Below are 18,739 nucleotides of genomic sequence, written 5' to 3' on the forward strand. Positions count from 1 at the left end.
CCTGAACCCAATCACCAACCACAAGTCGCACGCCAATGAACAATAAGGATTATTTATGGAGGAAGGAGTCTGCTATTCGAATCATATCTGCGCCATACACTGATTCTATAAAGATGGTTTTGAAGAAAAAAAAAAACTCAAAAATCGAAAATTAGGGAAAGAATCACTCGGTTATGAACAGTTTACGAGAAAGAATCGCATCCGTCCGATCCTGAGCAGCTACACCAAATCTAACGGATCCTGTTGCCTGTACACCTCGAGTTGTCATCGTTGACCTTTGAATCATTATGCGACCGTAGTGGAGGCCGCTGTGACGCTCATAGCAGAGAACCTGGCCGTGCGTTCCGCCTCGACTGCAGCCGCCCACCGCCGGCAGATTCGACTCAGCGCCGCCGCCTTCCGCCTCGCCCGTTCCGTCCCCGCCCCCATCAGTTCCCAGATCACCCACTCGATCCCCGGCACCGCCGCCAGCTCTGCCACTATCGACGCCCCCGTTCGTCGGCACACCGCCACCAGCGCCGCCGCCGCGCTCTCCCTCGCCCAGTCCGAACCCCGCCGAAGCACCCCGACCAACCGGGCCACCGCCCCCTCCGCCTCCGCCACGGCTTCCGCCCCGCCCCTCCTCGCCACTGCCGCCAGCACCGCTGACGCCTCCTCCGCGACCTCGGGTTCAACCGCGGTCTCCAGCGCTGCTGCCACTACCCCGCCCTCCACCAGGCGCCCGGTATTCTCTCGGTCCCCGGCAAGGCTCAGGATGGCGGCCATGGCGTCCTTCTTCGCGCTGGAGGGGCCATCGCGCGCCATCTGCACCAGCACCTCCACCATGCGGGGGTGCCGCGCGAGCCGCCGACGGTAGGAGTGGACGGAGCAGAGACTGAGCACGGTGGCGGCGGCGTTCTCCTTTGCTCGCCACGTGGTGCCCTCTGCCAGGACGTGGACGACGCCGTCGACGGCGCCGTCCGCGTGCATGATACGCCGTTTGTTGGCCTCCAAGATCGACAGATTGAGCAGCGCGGTCACGGCGTTGACCTGTAGCCCAGCGTCGGCTGACCGGAGCAGCGGGAGGAGCAGGGGGATTGCGCCGGCCTCCGCCACTAAGGCGCGGTTGTCGGACCCGTGCTTGGCCAGTAGCCGCAGCTCGTGGACGAGCCGGTGTGCGGCCTCCGTCGAAGGTGCTGTCGCGAGCTCCTCCACGAGGAAGGACGCCGTCATCCTTGCCGCCTCGAGCGCTGCTTTGTTGGTCCCGGCGGTGACGCCATCGGCATCATCCTGCCTGTCGCTGGTGCTGGTGATGGTGTCAGCTACGTCGTAGGGAAGGTTGTTGTCGCGGCACCAGCGGGCGATGAGGTTTTTGAGGGCGCGGTTGGGCAGGAGCTCGAGGTAGGGAAGGGCCTGGCCGGACTTGGGGCAGGTAGCGTGGCCGGAGCCGATCCACCGGTCGATGGACTCTCGGTCGTATGTCTGCCCGGTAGCCACCACTACCGGGTCCCGCATCAGGTCCAGCGATATCGGGCACCGGAAGTCTGCCGGCACTGCGAGGTCCTCCGCCTCGGAGAAGGGCGACTTGTGGCCACCGGCGCCGATGGAAGAGTCCGATCTGGGAGTCGACGCGCCGAAGAGGACGCACTTAGCATAGCGGAGAATCGAAGCTAAAGCCACCATCCCCGGCACCCACCTGTCGTCTACCACGCGGTCGGCGATGTCGCGCTCGACGCGTTCGATCTCGTGGCGGCAGCTCCGCGCACCGTCGAGGCTAAGCCGCCGGAAGATCCCCCGCAGCGCGCCCCGATCGGGTACCGTTCCGCTCTCGACGCCTGCGACGAGCTCGAGAACATCTCGTCGGAGGGATAGGGCGGCGTGGTCGACGGCTGGCGAGGTACGGCGGAGCTGGCGACGGAGGAGGCGGAGGAGGTCCCTCACGTCCTCGGGAACCCGAAGCTCCGCCAGCGGGAGGATGTCAAGGAATGTGGCCAGGTCGACGACCTGCTCGTGGATCTCGGCGGCGATGCGCTCGGCCCGGAAGAGGACGAAGGCGCGGCTGCGGCAGTCATGGTCGTCGAAGAGAACCTTAAGCCGGTGGAGAACAAGAAGGATCTCGCGGAAGCAGAGCGAAGCCGTGCGTGGCAGCGCAAGGTCGTGGTCGTCGTCCTCGTCTTGGACGGCGAGCAGGAGCTCCTCGAAGAGGAAGGAGAGCTGCTTGACGTTGCGGGGGACGGAGGACAAGTTGGGATTGATGCGGAGAGGGGACGACGAGGAGAAGGACGGCTGCTGGGAGGAGGATACGTCGAGGGAGAGGGAGAGGAGGTGGCGAAGGAGGTCGGCGTCGGAGGAGGGGTCGGGTGGCGGAGGAGGAGGGGAGGAAGAGGGATGAGGAACAGGACGGAAAGGGGAGGTCGCCATGAATGAATGGAACGCAGTTGAGATATTCAGGAGTTGGAAGGAGAGGAAAGTCGAGGGCTCTCTTTAAACGTCGTCGTCGTCGTCTTCTGGTTTTGCGTGGGAGGGAGAGAGGGAGATGGGGCGATGTATGAGTTGGGAAGGAGGAAGTGCGACCGCCGCCCCCTGCTCGTGGTTATGGTTTATAGTTGGGAGAAGGATGGATGGATGGATGGATGGATGTCAGAGTGGACGTGTCCAAACGTGTTTTGATCTTTTCCTCAATCAAAATAAATATACTATTTATTCTTATTTCCTTAGTAGCTAAAAAGGGCATAAATTCCGGTCTTTATCGTGTCGTTCGAAAAGGTAAAACTGGCAAGACAACTGTCGACGAAGGGATCGTGAGACGAAAGTAAGGGAGACGCGCATTATAATTACGTCCAAGAGGTGACTAGACGGATGAGGTGGAAACACGAAAGGCGGCGGCGGAAAGGGTTGGGGGATACGAGGGGCGGTGACCGGGCAGGTGGCGGCATCTTTGACCGTCAGACGGCAGCAACACGCGTATGTCGTCTCGTGAGTCGGTAATTGTCGTGGCCGCCGGATGCGGCAACCTCGTGTAAAAGGAGGCACCCTCTCCTGAGTGGGCTGGCGATTAGCCACGTACGTTTAACGTGGATCAGATTTGTGACTGTGATGACTCGAGTGATGACGTAGGGAGAGAATCGGCGAATCCAACGTGTTAGCGTTTGACCGAGACAGGATAGAGATCGTCTCGTATCCAATGCACATACTACACGCATCGTCGCGACGACTTGTCGTCGTAATGATGCTTCTTCTTATGATCGCCAGCCAGGTGTGTAATGTAATGAATGTTATAGGTTAAGCTCAGAGTATATTATTATTATTATTATTGGTCTTTTTAAACATAAGTATCCTCTTAACAGAATAACATTATAATACAGTGCTAATTTTATATTCGTAAGACGATGAGTTATTTAGATGAAAATAAACCCGAGTTGGACTGACTGACTCCAAAAGAAGCATCAACGATTAACCCATGTTTAATTAAGCGGAAAAATAAAAAAAGTAGTGCCGTGTAATTTGTCAAGCCATCACAACAGTGCAATTAGTAGTTTGTGAAAGAAATCATGCTATGTATAATTTGGCCGATTCGGAATCAAATTTGACTAGTTTTGATCGAAGAACAAAAAAATAGGTTACGTGTAGTGCAAAATCAAAACAGGTTTTTTTTTAATATCAAGAATAGGTTACTTGTAGTGCAAAAAAAAAAAAAAAGATAATAAAACTTCATTATGAAACCATTGACGACAGAGAAACACCATATGGCCTCCTTTTTCTCTAATTTGACCTTTCGATATACATTGCTACAATATATACTATCTATCTATTTATCTGAATTATGAGCAACATTGTGATAAGTAATGGATAAGGCAAGCCAAGAACTCCACAAAATGATTGTTTTCGAGTAAGCCAAAAGAATCAATCATCCAATTAGTGATGATGCTTTACGAAAAGCCCATACAACTTATTAAAAGTAGTTGGCACTGCCAATCATCGTTGCTTAAACAGTGCGATGACACTGCCAACAACAACAAGTATATTATTCTCAACATGCAACCACCATGACACTAGTAGTACATTACTTGTTGGCTTCATGAATTCCACCAGCAATGGGATTCCATTGTCTTTGTCACTCACAAAAGAGAGCAATGCCATGGTGCTTAGCTACCTACTAAAAAGAAATAGCTCGTATCGTACCAATGTAAAATGTAAGATTGATTTAGAGAGAATCAATATGGGTAGCATTTATCTATCTATCTATCTATCTTTGAATATAGATAGATAGATAGATAGTATTTCTAGCTCAAACCGCAGTGGAGATATTTGTAGTATTTTTCCCATATTCGGAGACGCATATATCATTTGTTTACATGGAACAAATCTTTATTTTGTTGTAAGAAGAAGAGATTGGACGGACTATCAACTTGCACAAGGTTGGAAATAGGCGTTTAAAATCTTGTTTGATAAACTATTACAATTAAACATCGTTTACCTTAGATTGAAAGTTTGATATCTCATCAGATGAGATTAAAAAATAAAATTCGATACCACACCAATATTATTAATTAAACATAAAAAAAGGAACAAAGTAAGAGAGAATGGCACTCACTGTTCTTCTTCAGCGTGCCACCACACCACAGCCCAGCCAGCCATTCCTGCATTGAATTGGTCTGTCAGCCAGTGAAAGCTGATGGACATGTAGCCAGCTTTGACGCAGAGAGAGAGAGAGAGAGAGAGAGATGAGATGATTTGTATGTGATGGTCCCATATTGAATTGGTTGGGCGGTCCAATTTGGTACACGAAAGTGTTGGTAGAGGGGGAAGGGAAGGAGGCAACAGCAGGCCATGTGGTGCGAGTGGGTGGCACGTCTCCATCTCTCTCTCTCTTTCTCAAGTTGGTGCGACTCCATCCATGTCGGTCACATCCATCCCCTCCTCCACACTTTGTCATCAGCCTCCCGACGACTTCAAGTTTTGGAGTCGAGAGAGCTTTTGGCTTAGCAAGTCTTATTTGATCAGAGATGTTGTACTCTTTATCTTATATTCTCGATTTAGAACGGATTGATTTGATATGTAATTTTATTTTCAATCCACTTTTGTTTTTCTTGTAAGAAATCGATTGATAAAAAATTAATAAATGGAAGTAAAGTATTCGATATTCAAAAGAGAGAGAGAGAGAGAGAGAGAGAGAGAGAGCAAATGTTATTTATTTATATTAAAGTGTATGTAGCACATCAAAATCGATCACTCTAATCCACCACTCATCGATGACAACACTCCATCTTCCTTCAAAATCAAATCTTGAATTGTTTTAACTATCAAAATAACTACCTCATCAAAATCAAAAGGGGCAATGATTTTTCAAGAAATGGATCAGATTTATTTAAATATTGACCTTATTTTTATGTTTAAATATTGACCTTATTATTAAAAATGAAAATTCATTATTTTATGTTTTTTTTAAAGTTATAATTCCTCATAAGTGACAAACACTATTACGACATCAAATTCTTCTTAGGCTACTAATTAATTAATTAATTAATTAGATTGAGGTTAAGAATCCATTTGGATCATTTACAATATTTTTAATTATATTTTTTAGTATTAACAAACCAATTTTTTGCTCCTCATTTGGGTTATCAAACTACTGTGCTACCTACCTTGTACACCCCCATCCATCCCCACTTGGATCATTACACCCTATGGATGGATTGATGGATGGGTTTAATAGAGGAAGATAGATAAGAGTCATAACCTAAATTGTGATAACAAAGGTGGCTGCAAGTTTAGCTAGTTGCATAACACTTCAAAAAAGAAGGCTCCCATAAGGTTTTCTTTATTTTTATTTTTCCTTTTTTCAAAAAAAAAATAAAATTAAAATTAAAAAAAAATCATTTTTAGTTTGATGAATGATGAGGTGATCAAAAGCCAAGTGTTTGCAAAATCCATCATCATCATCATTTTATCTTGCACTAACTAGAGCCCTGTTAAGATTCTCATAATAGGAAGAACTTGGATAGCTTCCATTATTGATAACATGGGAGTCTGCCTAACTTGCATCATGTCTTAGGCAAAAAGACACCAGAAAACAATAAGATAACAACTCGAGAGCAGATCAAATGCATGTGCAGCAGCTTTTTCTAATTAAATACATAATCCCCAAGGAAGAGTGTACAGAAGATGCAATTATGTGCAGAGATGACTGATCCAAGGGCCTAAATTTCATACCTCAAATGCTTATGAGTTGAAAGCACATATATCTTGCACTGGTTGTGGTATCATAGTGGAGTTTGACTCTACCTTCACCGATCTCAAATCTCCAAGATATATATATATCCATGAGATTCATGCAGTCTTCCTTTGATGGTGATCTCCATGTCACTTGACACTCGTGAAATCCTGTGACATTTGCCATCCGGTTTGAGATAATGCTTGAACCAGCAGAATGGTACACCCACAGTAAGTATCTTCAAGAGAGTCTGCAAGAATCTCTAAGATAAAAAGATTGTAAGCTGAATCATTTCGAGGGTAAAGGTCTTTCTCTTCATGCCAAGCAAATTGACAAGAATCTTTAAGATGAAAGAGGTCGAACACTTGGTATGTGCAGATGCAGCTCATATTATTATGCTTGCAAATAATTTCAACTCAAATCAGTTATAATTGTGCAGAAGCAGATAATTTCCGCTCACTCGGTTGTAGTAATACCTGCGTATAATTTCAACTCAATCAGTTACGTATAAAAATTATATTTGCAAATACTGTGCACGAGCCGACAAACATGCTCTAAATGTAGGCAAATGACCTCTCAAGAGTTATAGCTGAACATAATCTAACTAAAAGAACCGACTGAACAGAAGACTTTTGGTCAGTCATCAATATGAGATCGAAATCAATTCATGACAAGCATCGATAAGGATGAAGGATAGATTAGCATAAGAAGACAAACCTGAATATGTGCAGCAGAGAACAGCGCTACATAAGGGATCCACAGGTGCCTGCAACTAATCAATCTGTTCACTGAAAGCGACTGAACAATCATATTGATAAACATGCAAGCTTGGTAGATAAACATGGGTTATTCACCAGGCAAGAGGACCCACCATGAAGCCACCACTACTCGGTCAAAGCCCAGATCAACTGTCCTTCATTTTAGCTTCAAAAGTTTATGCAACATAAAATGGCCTCTTTTTTTCTTTTCTTTGTTTCTCAATATCTGAAAGCAAACTTTCGGCTTCCAGAATTCTCAATATATGGTAGATAGTTTTGAGAGTTACAAACCAAAAGGAACATCAATGAACCTGTTCTGCTCCAATCTGTATCTCCTTCTTGCTTAAGAAAAGAAAACAGAAAAGGTGCCAAATGGCATGCTCCGGTATGAGTTTGCTTTCATGCGATACTCTTTGTTTTACAGCTGAAACTTGAAAGAACATCAGGTGATGAGACGAAAATTGCATGAAGAGACAAAGGAGATAACTTAGGTAATTTGCTAGCTCAAGGATTGACAGTAGAAAATTTTATCGAGTATAATCTGAATTAATCCAGAAATCTACCTGGTATACCGTCAAACATTAAGACAATAGAGACAAATTGCATAATACTTCAAACACTGTCTAAATAAATTGCCAACTTATGGAATATTGAGTATTACCTGTGATCGTAAATAAGGAATTGTTTGGGACCAATATCACATTGTTGTATGCCAGATTTGCTGCCAAAGATTCAAGGATAGTTTATGCATTATTTTCAGCTAAAAAGAAATTTGCTTTGTCTATGTATTGGTTCTTGACAACATAATCACATCATTCATTAATCATCAATCATCGTCAGCAGCAGTATGATTCATCAGATGTACATTCAAAGCTCTTAGTTGCCAATTTGGGCAAATTAAAAGAACTAAGAGTTTGTAATTCTAGCAAAATTGCTAGAATGTGCACAAGAGCTTGTCTCATATGTAAACATATCACTTTAGGCTCATCTAAACCACAAAAGCAGCTACCAAACACCTTCATAGAGGATGATGCATGGGTGTCAGTAAAATGACTTCCCTACAAGGGCTACACTTTCCTTGTGATAATCCTTGAACCTTAATATGCCATTCCTCACAGTTCTCCAAAGTATCAAACTCACAAAATCAACACGATAAGGTGTCAGAAACAATCATTCTACGCTGCTTCAGATTTGTTCAGTTTGTGCACAGATAAGGGGACAAAGTCAACATTTATCTAGTAATCGACACAAAATCTGTTGTTAAGTTGCAGAAAGGAACAAAATAGTCACATAAACAAGCACCAAAATCTCAGAAAGCTTCCTGGATTTCATTCAGTTCAGTTACAATTTAAAACTTTTTATTACCCTAATCTACAAACAAGCAACATGAGGACTATATAGATAAGAGGACAAAGTCAACGTTCATCTAGTAATCGACACAAAATCTGTTGTTAAGTTGCAGAAAGGAACAAAATAGTCACATAAACAAGCACCAAAATCTCAGAAAGCTTCCTGGATTTCATTCAGTTCAGTTATTTTTTCATTACCCTAATCTACAAACAAGCAACATGAGGACTATATAGATAAGAGGACAAAGTCAACGTTCATCTAGTAATCGACACAAAATCTGTTGTTAAGTTGCAGAAAGGAACAAAATAGTCACATAAACAAGCACCAAAATCTCAGAAAGCTTCCTGGATTTCATTCAGTTCAGTTATTTTTTCATTACCCTAATCTACAAACAAGCAACATGAGGACTATATAGATAAGAGGACAAAGTCAACGTTCATCTAGTAATCGACACAAAATCTGTTGTTAAGTTGCAGAAAGGAACAAAATAGTCACATAAACAAGCACCAAAATCTCAGAAAGCTTCCTGGATTTCATTCAGTTCAGTTATTTTTTCATTACCCTAATCTACAAACAAGCAACATGAGGACTATATAGATAAGAGGACAAAGTCAACGTTCATCTAGTAATCGACACAAAATCTGTTGTTAAGTTGCAGAAAGGAACAAAATAGTCACATAAACAAGCACCAAAATCTAAAAAGCTTCCTGGATTTCATTCAGTTCAGTTACAATTTAAAGCATTGCTTATTGCAAGATCCCCCATGTATGAAAACTCAACAATCACTAGTCTTCTCTGTTCCAAACAAACACAGAAAGGTAAAAGGAAAGAGGCAATAGGAACCTCTTCCCACAGACAGATCAGCAAGCCTTCTTCTCCTTGCCGGCCTTAGAAGGGGTCATCAGAATCCTCCACAAGTACCTCCCACTAGCCATGTCGACGCAGGTCCAGAACCCTGTGCTGATGGCCGATCCAACCTAAAATTACACGATTGTCAGCGAACACACTAAAATTACACGATTGTCGACGCAATTCCCAACTATTCGTATTACTTTGGTAGTAAGGGAAAGGGGTTCTTCTGGGGAGTCTTCTTCCTGGCGCTCTTCGTTGAGTTCCGGCTGGGGCTTGAGGTTTCTCAGCACGAAGAAACCAGCCAAGGTTGCTGACAAAAGGATGAGCAGCACTCTCAGGGGACACATCTTTCCACTTCTCTCTCGGTCTCTCTCCTCTTCCTTGAGATGGAGGAACTCCGTCCGGTTGGGATCCCTCGGGGTTCCTCGAGGAGGATGAGAAAGACGTTGCCAGCTCGACGACGGCCGCCTCCCAACACGAGTTCTTCTTTGTTTGACTTGGAACGAAACACCCATGGGAGGGTGAGTGGGGCCCACACAAAAGGAGTGGTTGGATATGGTGGGGCGTTAGGAGGACATGAGTTCGCAGGGGCCGAGTCGAATCTTGGCGGTGTCCGACCACAGCACTAAAAGAAAAGAAATGGATTGTTCTTCTAATGGGGGTTGAAGGAATGACGAGGGTTCCACCAAGACATCATGTGGCCAAAAGTGGGTCAATGGACTTTTTGTTTTAAGATGCAACTCGACATGCTTTGCTTTGTAACGAGCTGTGTTCTTCTCAACTCAACACTCAATTTAAGAATCTGAATCACTATTTTTTTTTCTTTTATAAAAAATAAAATAAAAATTAAATTTATAATAAATATATATTTTGAGTATAAATTATGTTGGATGAGGTTTCATAATTAAGTTTGCAAAAGAGTTATACAAGCTGGATGGAGCCTTTTCCTTGGTCAATTATACGAATGAATGAATGGCTTGCTGATTCAAGTTGGATTGCATTTTGCATCAGAACAATATCTTTAAAGATAAAAAAAAGACTTCGAGACTAGAAATATTAAAAAAGATTCAATGTAATGGCTCAAATCAATGGGCCTGTAGAATGGTCTCAAATCAATGGCTCAAATGAATGGGCCTGTAGGCAGCCAAACAAGCCATGTAATGGCGCCAAATGTTGTCCTGTCACGACGCCACCGTCATGTTTCCCGCCAGAAAGGTTGCAAATATCACGTGCGGGTTAAGCCCGAAATATTAGAACTCGACGACATGTGCTCCAGAAAATTCTACCAAAATATCTCTCTCATAATTATATTTCATATTAAACTTATCGTTTGCACAACAACAAAAATAACAAATAAGATCCTAATTTTCTAACTATTTAAATATTTATGATATGAAAATTTATATGCCTGACCCTTACTAACTGTTTCATATGTATTATATATATATATATATATATATATATATATATATATATATTATGTGTGGTGGTTAAAATCAAATATAGAGATAAATTATGAAGGTGAATATACTATTAATAGTAGAATTATTTATCTTTGTTCAACTAAAAGGGTCTAATTAGTTACATTACATGGCTATAAAGTGACTTTACAACGTGGTGTCTTCCGAGGCGGAGGCGGCGGCGGAGGCAAAGTCGAAAGGGTCTGTGACGAGAGCGAGCGATCGAGAGAGAAAGAAAGAGAGAGAGAGAGAGAGAGAGGAGAGAAGGAAGAGGCGGGGATGGGAACGATCTGTAATGGATCCCTCTGTTCGGTGCTTCCAACTCCTCGGAGATCTTTCGAGGGGATTTCCTTTTTCCATGGTAGTCATCTCAGGAATCTTGACAGCAGTTCGAGGAAGAATTCCGGCATCCGCTGCAAGATCTCGGAGGGCGGCCCGGTGGAACAGGGCTCCCGTAAAAATCTCGAGGTGGAGGACTATAACACCGTCATGAAGCGCATGATGAGGAACCCGTACGAGTACCATCATGATCTTGGTAAAATCGTCGGTTCCCTTTTTTTTTTTTTTTTTCCTCCCGAGGAATTTCATGTGGATGCAATGGGTTTTCCATTGTTTTCCTGATAAGGTTCGATCTTTGGTCGTTCTTGGACTCTAAAAATCTGATCTTGGTCGAGACGTTTCTTTTGTCTTTGTTCGTTCTTGGTTTGTGAAAAATGTGATCTTGGTTGAAAAAATTTATTCGATCTTTGTTCGTTCTTGGTTCCTTCAAATATGATCTTGCTCAATCATGTCTTTTCCTCACTGATGGAACGTACGTTATGGGTTAAGAGTCTAAATGGCGACAAGTATACAGAGTCTTACGTGTTGTTTTCGTTTTCCACTCTTCGCTTTCAGTCTCTAGACCTTGTGAAGGGACTCGTGGAAAAGATAATCTTGTTCTTTTCCATTGCATGTCCCATCGCTGCAAAACAACAAAATATCATATTTATTATTCAAAGCTTCAGCTTTTTGGCCTGTAGAGGATTACGATTTTTTTTTTGGTCTCAAATTACATGTAATTCTTGTTGAACTAGGGTAGCGATCATTAATTTTGTTATGTTCTAGAATCATTTCTATTTATAATAGAACAAAAACAGCTTAAAAAATCTTAAGGTAGACAAATCCCCAGCGAGCATGTTGTAATGATGACTTCAACATAGGTTTATCTAATTCATTAAATAACTATAATGTCTACAATTTTTTTATTTTGGAAAAGATAAATTGCATACTTGTAGCATTATTGAAAATAAAAATGCCCTACCGACTAGGGTGTTGGGATTCTGTTTGATTCTAGGAAAGGAAGGAGATGGTAGTGTTCCAAGTTATGATATTTTTTTCCAAAATTACTACATATTTTAGAATTAGTTCTTTTTATCTCTAATCTGTGTACATCATCATAGTGTTTATGGAGCTGGGCTTATTTAGCCCCAAAAATATGTTTTTGGGTGATTTGAGCTTTAATTTAAACGTCTTTCACACTCATTCAAATAATGTTTTTTTCTGTGTCAATAGACTAAGTAGTTAAAATTTTGGCACCTAGGCATGAATTATACTATCATAAACGATAGTTTAATTGTCGGTTCTCAGCCTCAAAAGCCCAAAGATATTGATCACCTAAAAGAGGCAGAAAATGTAGCATACATTCTGTGCTTGCAGCAAGATAAAGACATTGAGTACTGGGGAATAAATTTTCAAGATATTCTCAACAGGTGCAAAGAACTTGGCATTCATCACATGAGAAGGCCTGTAAGCTATCCTCCCTTTCACCCTTGTTTTATTTATTTATTTATTTTTTGCAATAGAGGAATGCAACTTATATTGACTGAAGATAACCAACCCTTATCAACTGGAATTGTTCTACTTATATCACATTTTATTTAAAAAGTTGTGATATGTAACTGGTTGCACCTTTTATTTTCTCTACCTGTGCGCTTAATTATTGTTACTTGTGCTCTTGAACAAGAATTTGGCTTATCTTTGTACATGATTCGGTTTCTTTTTTACACGGCAACATTAGACAGTTCTTTGGAAGCTGTCATAGCATTCAATGAACTTGATCATCTACTATGTCTAATCAAAATTAGAGAACTTTTAGTTTTCAAGTGATATTATAATGAAGAAAGATCTCTGGAAGCTGTCATTACCTTGAATGAAATCATCTACTATCATCAATCTCGTGAACTTTGAGGTTTTAAGTAATATGATATCATCAGATCAGCGATTTTTGATGTGATTTTTATTAATGAAAATAAAAATAGTTTTAAAAAGATGGGAAGTAGGAGTGAGTGCATTAAGGATATTGTTAATTAATAAATCCAATAATTATCGTATGTAGATTGATGGAGTAGCTGTTTTATTTAGCCTCTTTCCAAATTCCTACTAATTTTCACAAAGCAGATAGTTTCTTTTCCATATTAGCTGTTTTATTTAACCTCTTTCCAAATTCCTACTAATTTTCACAAAGCAGATAGTTTCTTTTCCATATTAGCTGTTTTATTTAACCTCTTTCCAAATTCCTACTAATTTTCACAAAGCAGATAGTTTCTTTTCCATCATAGCCTGGCAAAAATGTGTTTCTCCTACATATTAGGATGGTTTTGAATTCTCCTACATTTTATCCTTTACCATGAATTGTCCTACATTAAAAAACCCTGTATTTCCCTTTCTATTGCTTGTATCTGCTGGTTAAGGTCAGTAGACCAGTATCATTTCTGATTACATCTGATGTATAAGGTCCGCATCACTTGCAGGCCATCTTCTACATCAAATGTTTAGTGTTATTGGCTTTCGCTTCATGCTTCTGGTAGAATCCTGACCAAACCTGATCCAGCCTTTTCCCATGAACGAACGGACTAATTTTCTGGACCTGATCAGGGGCCCAAAGCTTGTTCTGCAAAAACTCCAATTTAGCCCATGGCTAGCTTTACCTTATGGTCCTCCAGCAGCTGAGATGGAAGCCTTATTCTTGTACCAATGAAATTATTCGAAGCAATAATTTTTACCCTAGGAATTTGGTCTTTGCTCCTATCTTTGTATCAAACAAGATTTTTCACCAATAAGCTTTGAACCGGTAATCCGGTGAACTAAAGTCTCCTGTCTAATCAGCTTATTCGACCTTGACCTCTGATAAAGATAAACTATCATAAATTTGAGAGAAGATAGCAGCCAGAGCTTCTCTTTGGTTGATAGGATCCATTTTATGCTCCTCCTCTTTTCCTTTCATATGAATTTATAGATGAAGCAGCCAAATGATGGACCTTTGCAGGCCTTAAGTAACATATTAGTTAATCTAAGTTGTTTTGATAGACTTGTTCCGACCGATCAAGATGGTGAAATTTTGTAGAGAGAACTGGGCAAAAATATCAAGTACATATGCAGCTGGAAGCTAGCACCCTATAGTACGTGATTCAATTATTAAGCTTTTCCAATATAAGAGCATTACACATCCCTGCACATTAGTCATGTGTAACAAGTAAGCCCGAGACAGGTACCGAGTTCTGGTAGAAAAGCTAGCCAAAATATATAACTTCAGTCGTTAATTTCAGTACTTGCCAATGATTAGTAGAAATACTAGGTAAAATACTTTCAGCTTATAAACAGAAAATGATGCTGATTGCTCATCTTTTCAATTGCAAATACAGGCAAGGGACTTTGATCCAGATTCACTGAGGAGCCAATTGCCAAAAGCAGTCTCTTCACTAGAATGGGCTATTTCTGAGGGTAAAGGAAGAGTTTATGTCCATTGTACCGCTGGACTGGGAAGGGCACCTGCAGTTGCAATTGCTTATTTGTTTTGGTTCTGTGACATGGATGTAAGTTTGGCCTTGACTCTTTTTTTTTCAGTTTCTATTATCCAGCTGAACGATCTTATGTGTTGTTAGATTAGATCATCTCTATCTTACTGTGGAATATCTCTATGTCAAGCCTTTCGGTCATGTCTTAGATTGACATTCATGAAATCAGACCATTCATGATAGTATGCTTCTTTTGTATACGATTATGAGTGGAGGATTATGTGACATGTTGTGATTGTAAAGTAGAACTGATTGTTAAGTGGGATAACTTGCCCTGAGATACTCAGTACCAACTATGCCTTCTGCCTTGGTTTCTGATATTATTTTCAACATTCTATCTATCTCGAGCAGCTTAACACAGCCTATAATACTGTTACTTCAAAAAGACCCTGTGGGCCAAACAAGCGAGCCATCAGAGGAGCTACTTATGATTTGGCAAAGAATGACCCGTGGAAAGAGCCTTTCGAGAGCTTGCCTGAGCATGCCTTCGGGGGTATTGCTGACTGGGAAAGGAAGTTGATTCGAGAGCGAGTACGTGGACTTGGTGGAACTTGAGACAATATTATTGGTAGGCCATATAATCTTATTGTTATCTTCTTCTTTTTTTGTTGTTGTTGTTGATTCTTCCCAATATGTTGCATGTCATATATTTATTATGTACTTGGGAAATCGAAGAAGGTTATGCCTATGAGCGGCAATGGGTTTCTTTCTTCTTCTAAAGTGTAAGCATCATACTATATTTATTATTGCTTGTAAAGTCTAGTACAAGATTCTCTTGAGAGATTTGAGCAGATTAATTCAAAATAATTTCAGTACCACTTTCCTATCTAAAGAAAGGAGGTCGAGCAGATTAATTCATTTGATTGCCCTCCTTATAAACATGTGTAATCTTATAGTCTTCATCAAATCTCTACAGCAAGACTTCATATTAACAATGTTACTCTGAAGAGCCCAAGGTACGTATAATTAAATTCTGTTGAATAAATTGTAATTGGATTCTATGATGACATGTCAGATATCATCTTTAGACCCTCCCAAATTAAACCTATTGCGCCTATGATGATATGTCAGAGAACTGTCTATTTCTCATTGCAGGTTGATTCATGTCGAAACCTACCACAAGTTCAAGTTTTTCTGTCACAGACCTGAAACGTAAGTAATGGTGTGTAAGGATTCCTCTAAAACAAGATTTTTATTTATTCGATGACGTGAGAAGAAATGAGATTAAATATTTTACTTTTATAAATATATGGATTTTAATATAATTTTTAAAAATATAAAGATTAAAATATTAAATATAACTAATTATAAGAATAATATATAATTAGCAATTTCAATCGTGATCATATATGTTTTTTTCCGGTCATACATATTCCTTCTAAGTCAACAATTTCTGGTTTCCTTCAGGAATAGTTCCTTAGTTTCCGGGAGACTCGAGTGACTTCAAGCTGTTTTCTCCGAGGGAAGGAAGGAGGTGGTCTTGTTTTGGTCAATGCACCTTCAGCATGCAGGAGGCTACAGTTGTTGTATGCAGTGTTTTGGTCAATGCTCCTGATTTGGTTCTCGAGGAACTCCTTGAGCGAAGAATTGGGGCAACATGTTCCCTTCAACTTCTGTCTACCACCTTGATTTCTGTGCTCATGCTTTAAAGACTTGGATCTGGTAAGATCCAACATCAAGCTATGTCTGAGTTGGTGTGTTAGGGTACTTTACTACCTCCAAAATCTATAAAAATGAAGTTGTTGCTCCTACTCGTATTTTATCATCCAAGTCGAATGAAGGTTAGGATTGACCAACACTTGTGTTGTTAGGATTAGAAAACGTAGTGACCAGTGATTTTGTACCTGTAGATGATGTCTCAGTATATATCAATGACAACTGGGAAAGCAGTAGCAGGAAAAGAAATGAAGAAAGTGGAGTTCCCACTGCTCTCATTCAGACTTGGAAAAGATGAACTGATAGAGCATCGTGGTTTCTGTGACAGCAGCAATGGAAGGAAACATAAGAGCATGTAACCACCACTCGACGTTGGATTACGGGAACAGAGATGTAAATGATAGGCATGATACGTAGGCAGCTATGAGACACGTCACTCTAATCCGATCGACACGTCACATTCACTCAGGTGACGATGTCAGGAGGAACTCGGATCTTACGAGTTTGGTAGCGACATCGATTTGATGCCACCAAGGATTTCGGAGAATGAGTTATGATGAGGATAATAATGACGATATGATGCGCTACGATGTCAGCCATGACTGGATGACACTTCGCCCGAAAGAGGGCAATAATGTCGACACGATGAGCGATGACGTCACCCACTCTCAGACAACGACTTCATGTTGTCTGACCCAACGCGCTCGACCAAGGCAGAGGAGAATGACCACCGAGGCACGCCCATACCCTGCGGCAGTTTGGTTCTCCACGCAACGTCAATGGCAATGTCAGACGCCATCAGAGGTACGATCCTACCTCCTGCAGGCAGGCACGTCATGTAACACTCAACTGCCCTATAAATACCCCCGAGTTCTAAACGAAGGGGAGGACACTTCTACACAAAAAACTCCCTCCACATCATCTAACTTGATCGTCGGAGGGGTCGGGCCGAGGTGCTCGACCCGACCTTTGTGCATGTGTGAAGCCGAAGGTCCCCGTCGGTCCCGCAGGCAAAGACGACTACACCGCCCCCGACCTCCTCAGCGGGCTCGAGGAGCGCCCCCGGGGAGATCCTCGTCTTCCGGACCTAAACCAAGCCGCGTCGGCCCCGAGGACACGGCTCAAAGTTGTTTCCCACGACAAGTTGGAAGGCCTTCGTGTTGCGTCAGCAGGGCATCGGGAAGCGTCAATCTTAAAGCCATCACTGTCTCTTGGATTTGAATAGCGTTGCGTTATGAATGCATGCTACAGTTTGTTTTCTTGGCGGTGGGTACGTGTGACGACGGTATGAGGCATCGAGGTTGAGGTTGTCCCCGGTTCTCACATGCAAACCACGTGTGTGGACCTGGCGTTACATTAATATTAGCACACATCACATGAAGCCAACTCACAGGTCCAACCTCGCTCCCTCCCATGTCAACTTCATTGATCTGATTCCTCGCCCATCCCTGTAACCTAATCACCTACACATCTCACTTCCCGTGCAAAATTCCATGCTAAATACTCTCTCTCTCTCTCTCTCTGCATTCAAAATAGCGTTGGCGAAGTCCCATGCACTCATTTATTGCACCACGTAGCCTTAAATGAATTCTCCCGTGGAATCGCCCCCTCTCTCACTCTCTCTCTCTCTCTCTCTCTCATGCTCCTATGTCGCCCGACTCCATCTCTGCACCTCTGGCCGAAGCGCCGCCGTCAGCCGCAGCGGTTGGCCTCGGATACGGCATCGCCATAGCGGTTGGCATCCTCGTCCTCGTCTCCACCATCATGCTGGCCTCCTACGTCTGCGTCCGCGTCAAGGGCGGCGCCCACCGCCCGTTCCCCGCCCCGTCCCTCCCGGTTCGGCCGGCCGCCTCTGCCCCAGGCGACGCCGCGGCCGTTGTGGTGGTGACGACCTTAGGACTAGACGGCCCCGCCATCGAGGCTTTCTACCCCAAGTTCGTCTGCGGCCAGGGCGGAGCGTCGGCGCCGGCGGGGCCGTGCCCGATTTGCCTGGCAGAGTACGAGGCCGGGGAGGCCCTGCGGCGGGCGCCGGACTGCGGGCATTGCTTCCACGCGGGCTGCGTCGACGAGTGGCTCAGGGTGAGCGCGACATGCCCGCTATGCCGCAGCTCGCCGGTGCCGTCTGCGGCGGCGACGCCGGTGGCGACCCCGCTGTCGGAGCTGATCCCTCTGGCGGCGCACGCCCGGTGATGAGATCTCATGTGGTGGCGTGGCAGAGAAGGGGGAGGAAGCGGTGAAGGTTGTTGGAGAGTTATTAATGGTTTTTTCCACTCTCATTGGTTGTTTTTTATGTAGAGTCGACATGTTGACCAAAGGAGAGCTCGTTGCTTTGGCTCTTTCATCACCTCACCTCACCTCAGCCTCGATTAGGTCCTGATCATTCAAACGTGAGATCGATCGTATGTCAGGTTTGACTGGTGAAGTATTATTAAACGACACACGAAGGTATACAACTTCAATTTTTTACACACCAAACGTACCAGTGGGTTACGCAGGTCAAATTTGGTACACCCCCTCCTCCCTCGTAATTGCCCCCTATCCAACCAAGTTAGCTGAAAGCGCCTGTGGGTGCCGACGTTACTACTACTATTGTTACAACCTAATATTTCCAGATGTAAGATCCATCATGCCATTGAT

At 43.1% G+C, this 18,739-nt stretch overlaps 3 protein-coding genes and 1 long non-coding RNA gene across 15 annotated transcripts; 2 read left to right on the forward strand and 2 right to left on the reverse strand.

Moving 5' to 3' along the window:
- Window positions 1–49: 49 nt before the first annotated feature.
- On the reverse strand, window positions 50–2,584 carry LOC135609336 (U-box domain-containing protein 16-like). The gene has a single exon (XM_065102478.1). The coding sequence runs from the start codon at window positions 2,398–2,400 to the stop codon at window positions 286–288; it is 2,115 nt and encodes a 704-aa protein (XP_064958550.1). The 5' UTR covers window positions 2,401–2,584; the 3' UTR covers window positions 50–285.
- A 3,487-nt stretch (window positions 2,585–6,071) lies between these two features.
- Window positions 6,072–9,785, reverse strand: LOC135609337 (uncharacterized). 10 transcript variants are annotated; one of them, XR_010485739.1, is made up of 5 exons: window positions 9,354–9,784; window positions 9,145–9,278; window positions 7,065–7,672; window positions 6,911–6,981; window positions 6,072–6,443 (listed from the first exon to the last, which is right to left on the reverse strand). It is a non-coding gene; the product is annotated as an uncharacterized LOC135609337 (long non-coding RNA). The 10 variants fall into 10 exon arrangements; XR_010485738.1 differs by having other exon boundaries at window positions 6,072–6,455; XR_010485734.1 differs by having other exon boundaries at window positions 6,072–6,669.
- A 979-nt stretch (window positions 9,786–10,764) lies between these two features.
- Window positions 10,765–16,197, forward strand: LOC135609339 (phosphoglucan phosphatase LSF2, chloroplastic-like). Of its 3 annotated transcripts, none has more exons than XR_010485741.1 (6): window positions 10,765–11,148; window positions 12,193–12,398; window positions 14,294–14,464; window positions 14,798–15,014; window positions 15,542–15,608; window positions 15,854–16,197. XR_010485741.1 is itself a non-coding variant. In XM_065102479.1 (4 exons), the coding sequence occupies exons 1-4, from the start codon at window positions 10,893–10,895 to the stop codon at window positions 14,999–15,001; spliced, it is 837 nt and encodes a 278-aa protein (XP_064958551.1). In that variant the 5' UTR covers window positions 10,765–10,892; the 3' UTR covers window positions 15,002–15,225. The 3 variants fall into 3 exon arrangements, 1 of the variants encoding a protein (XP_064958551.1); XR_010485740.1 differs by having other exon boundaries at window positions 15,542–15,598; XM_065102479.1 differs by lacking the exons at window positions 15,542–15,608; window positions 15,854–16,197 and having other exon boundaries at window positions 14,798–15,225.
- A 1,396-nt stretch (window positions 16,198–17,593) lies between these two features.
- LOC135608858 (putative RING-H2 finger protein ATL69) lies at window positions 17,594–18,430 on the forward strand. Its single transcript, XM_065101908.1, has one exon. It carries the CDS (start codon window positions 17,750–17,752, stop codon window positions 18,290–18,292), a length of 543 nt encoding a protein of 180 aa, XP_064957980.1. The 5' UTR covers window positions 17,594–17,749; the 3' UTR covers window positions 18,293–18,430.
- The last annotated feature ends 309 nt before the right edge of the window (window positions 18,431–18,739 follow it).

Source organism: Musa acuminata, chromosome BXJ2-4 (assembly GCF_036884655.1).
Source record: "Musa acuminata AAA Group cultivar baxijiao chromosome BXJ2-4, Cavendish_Baxijiao_AAA, whole genome shotgun sequence".
NCBI classification, from domain to species: Eukaryota; Viridiplantae; Streptophyta; class Magnoliopsida; order Zingiberales; family Musaceae; genus Musa; species Musa acuminata.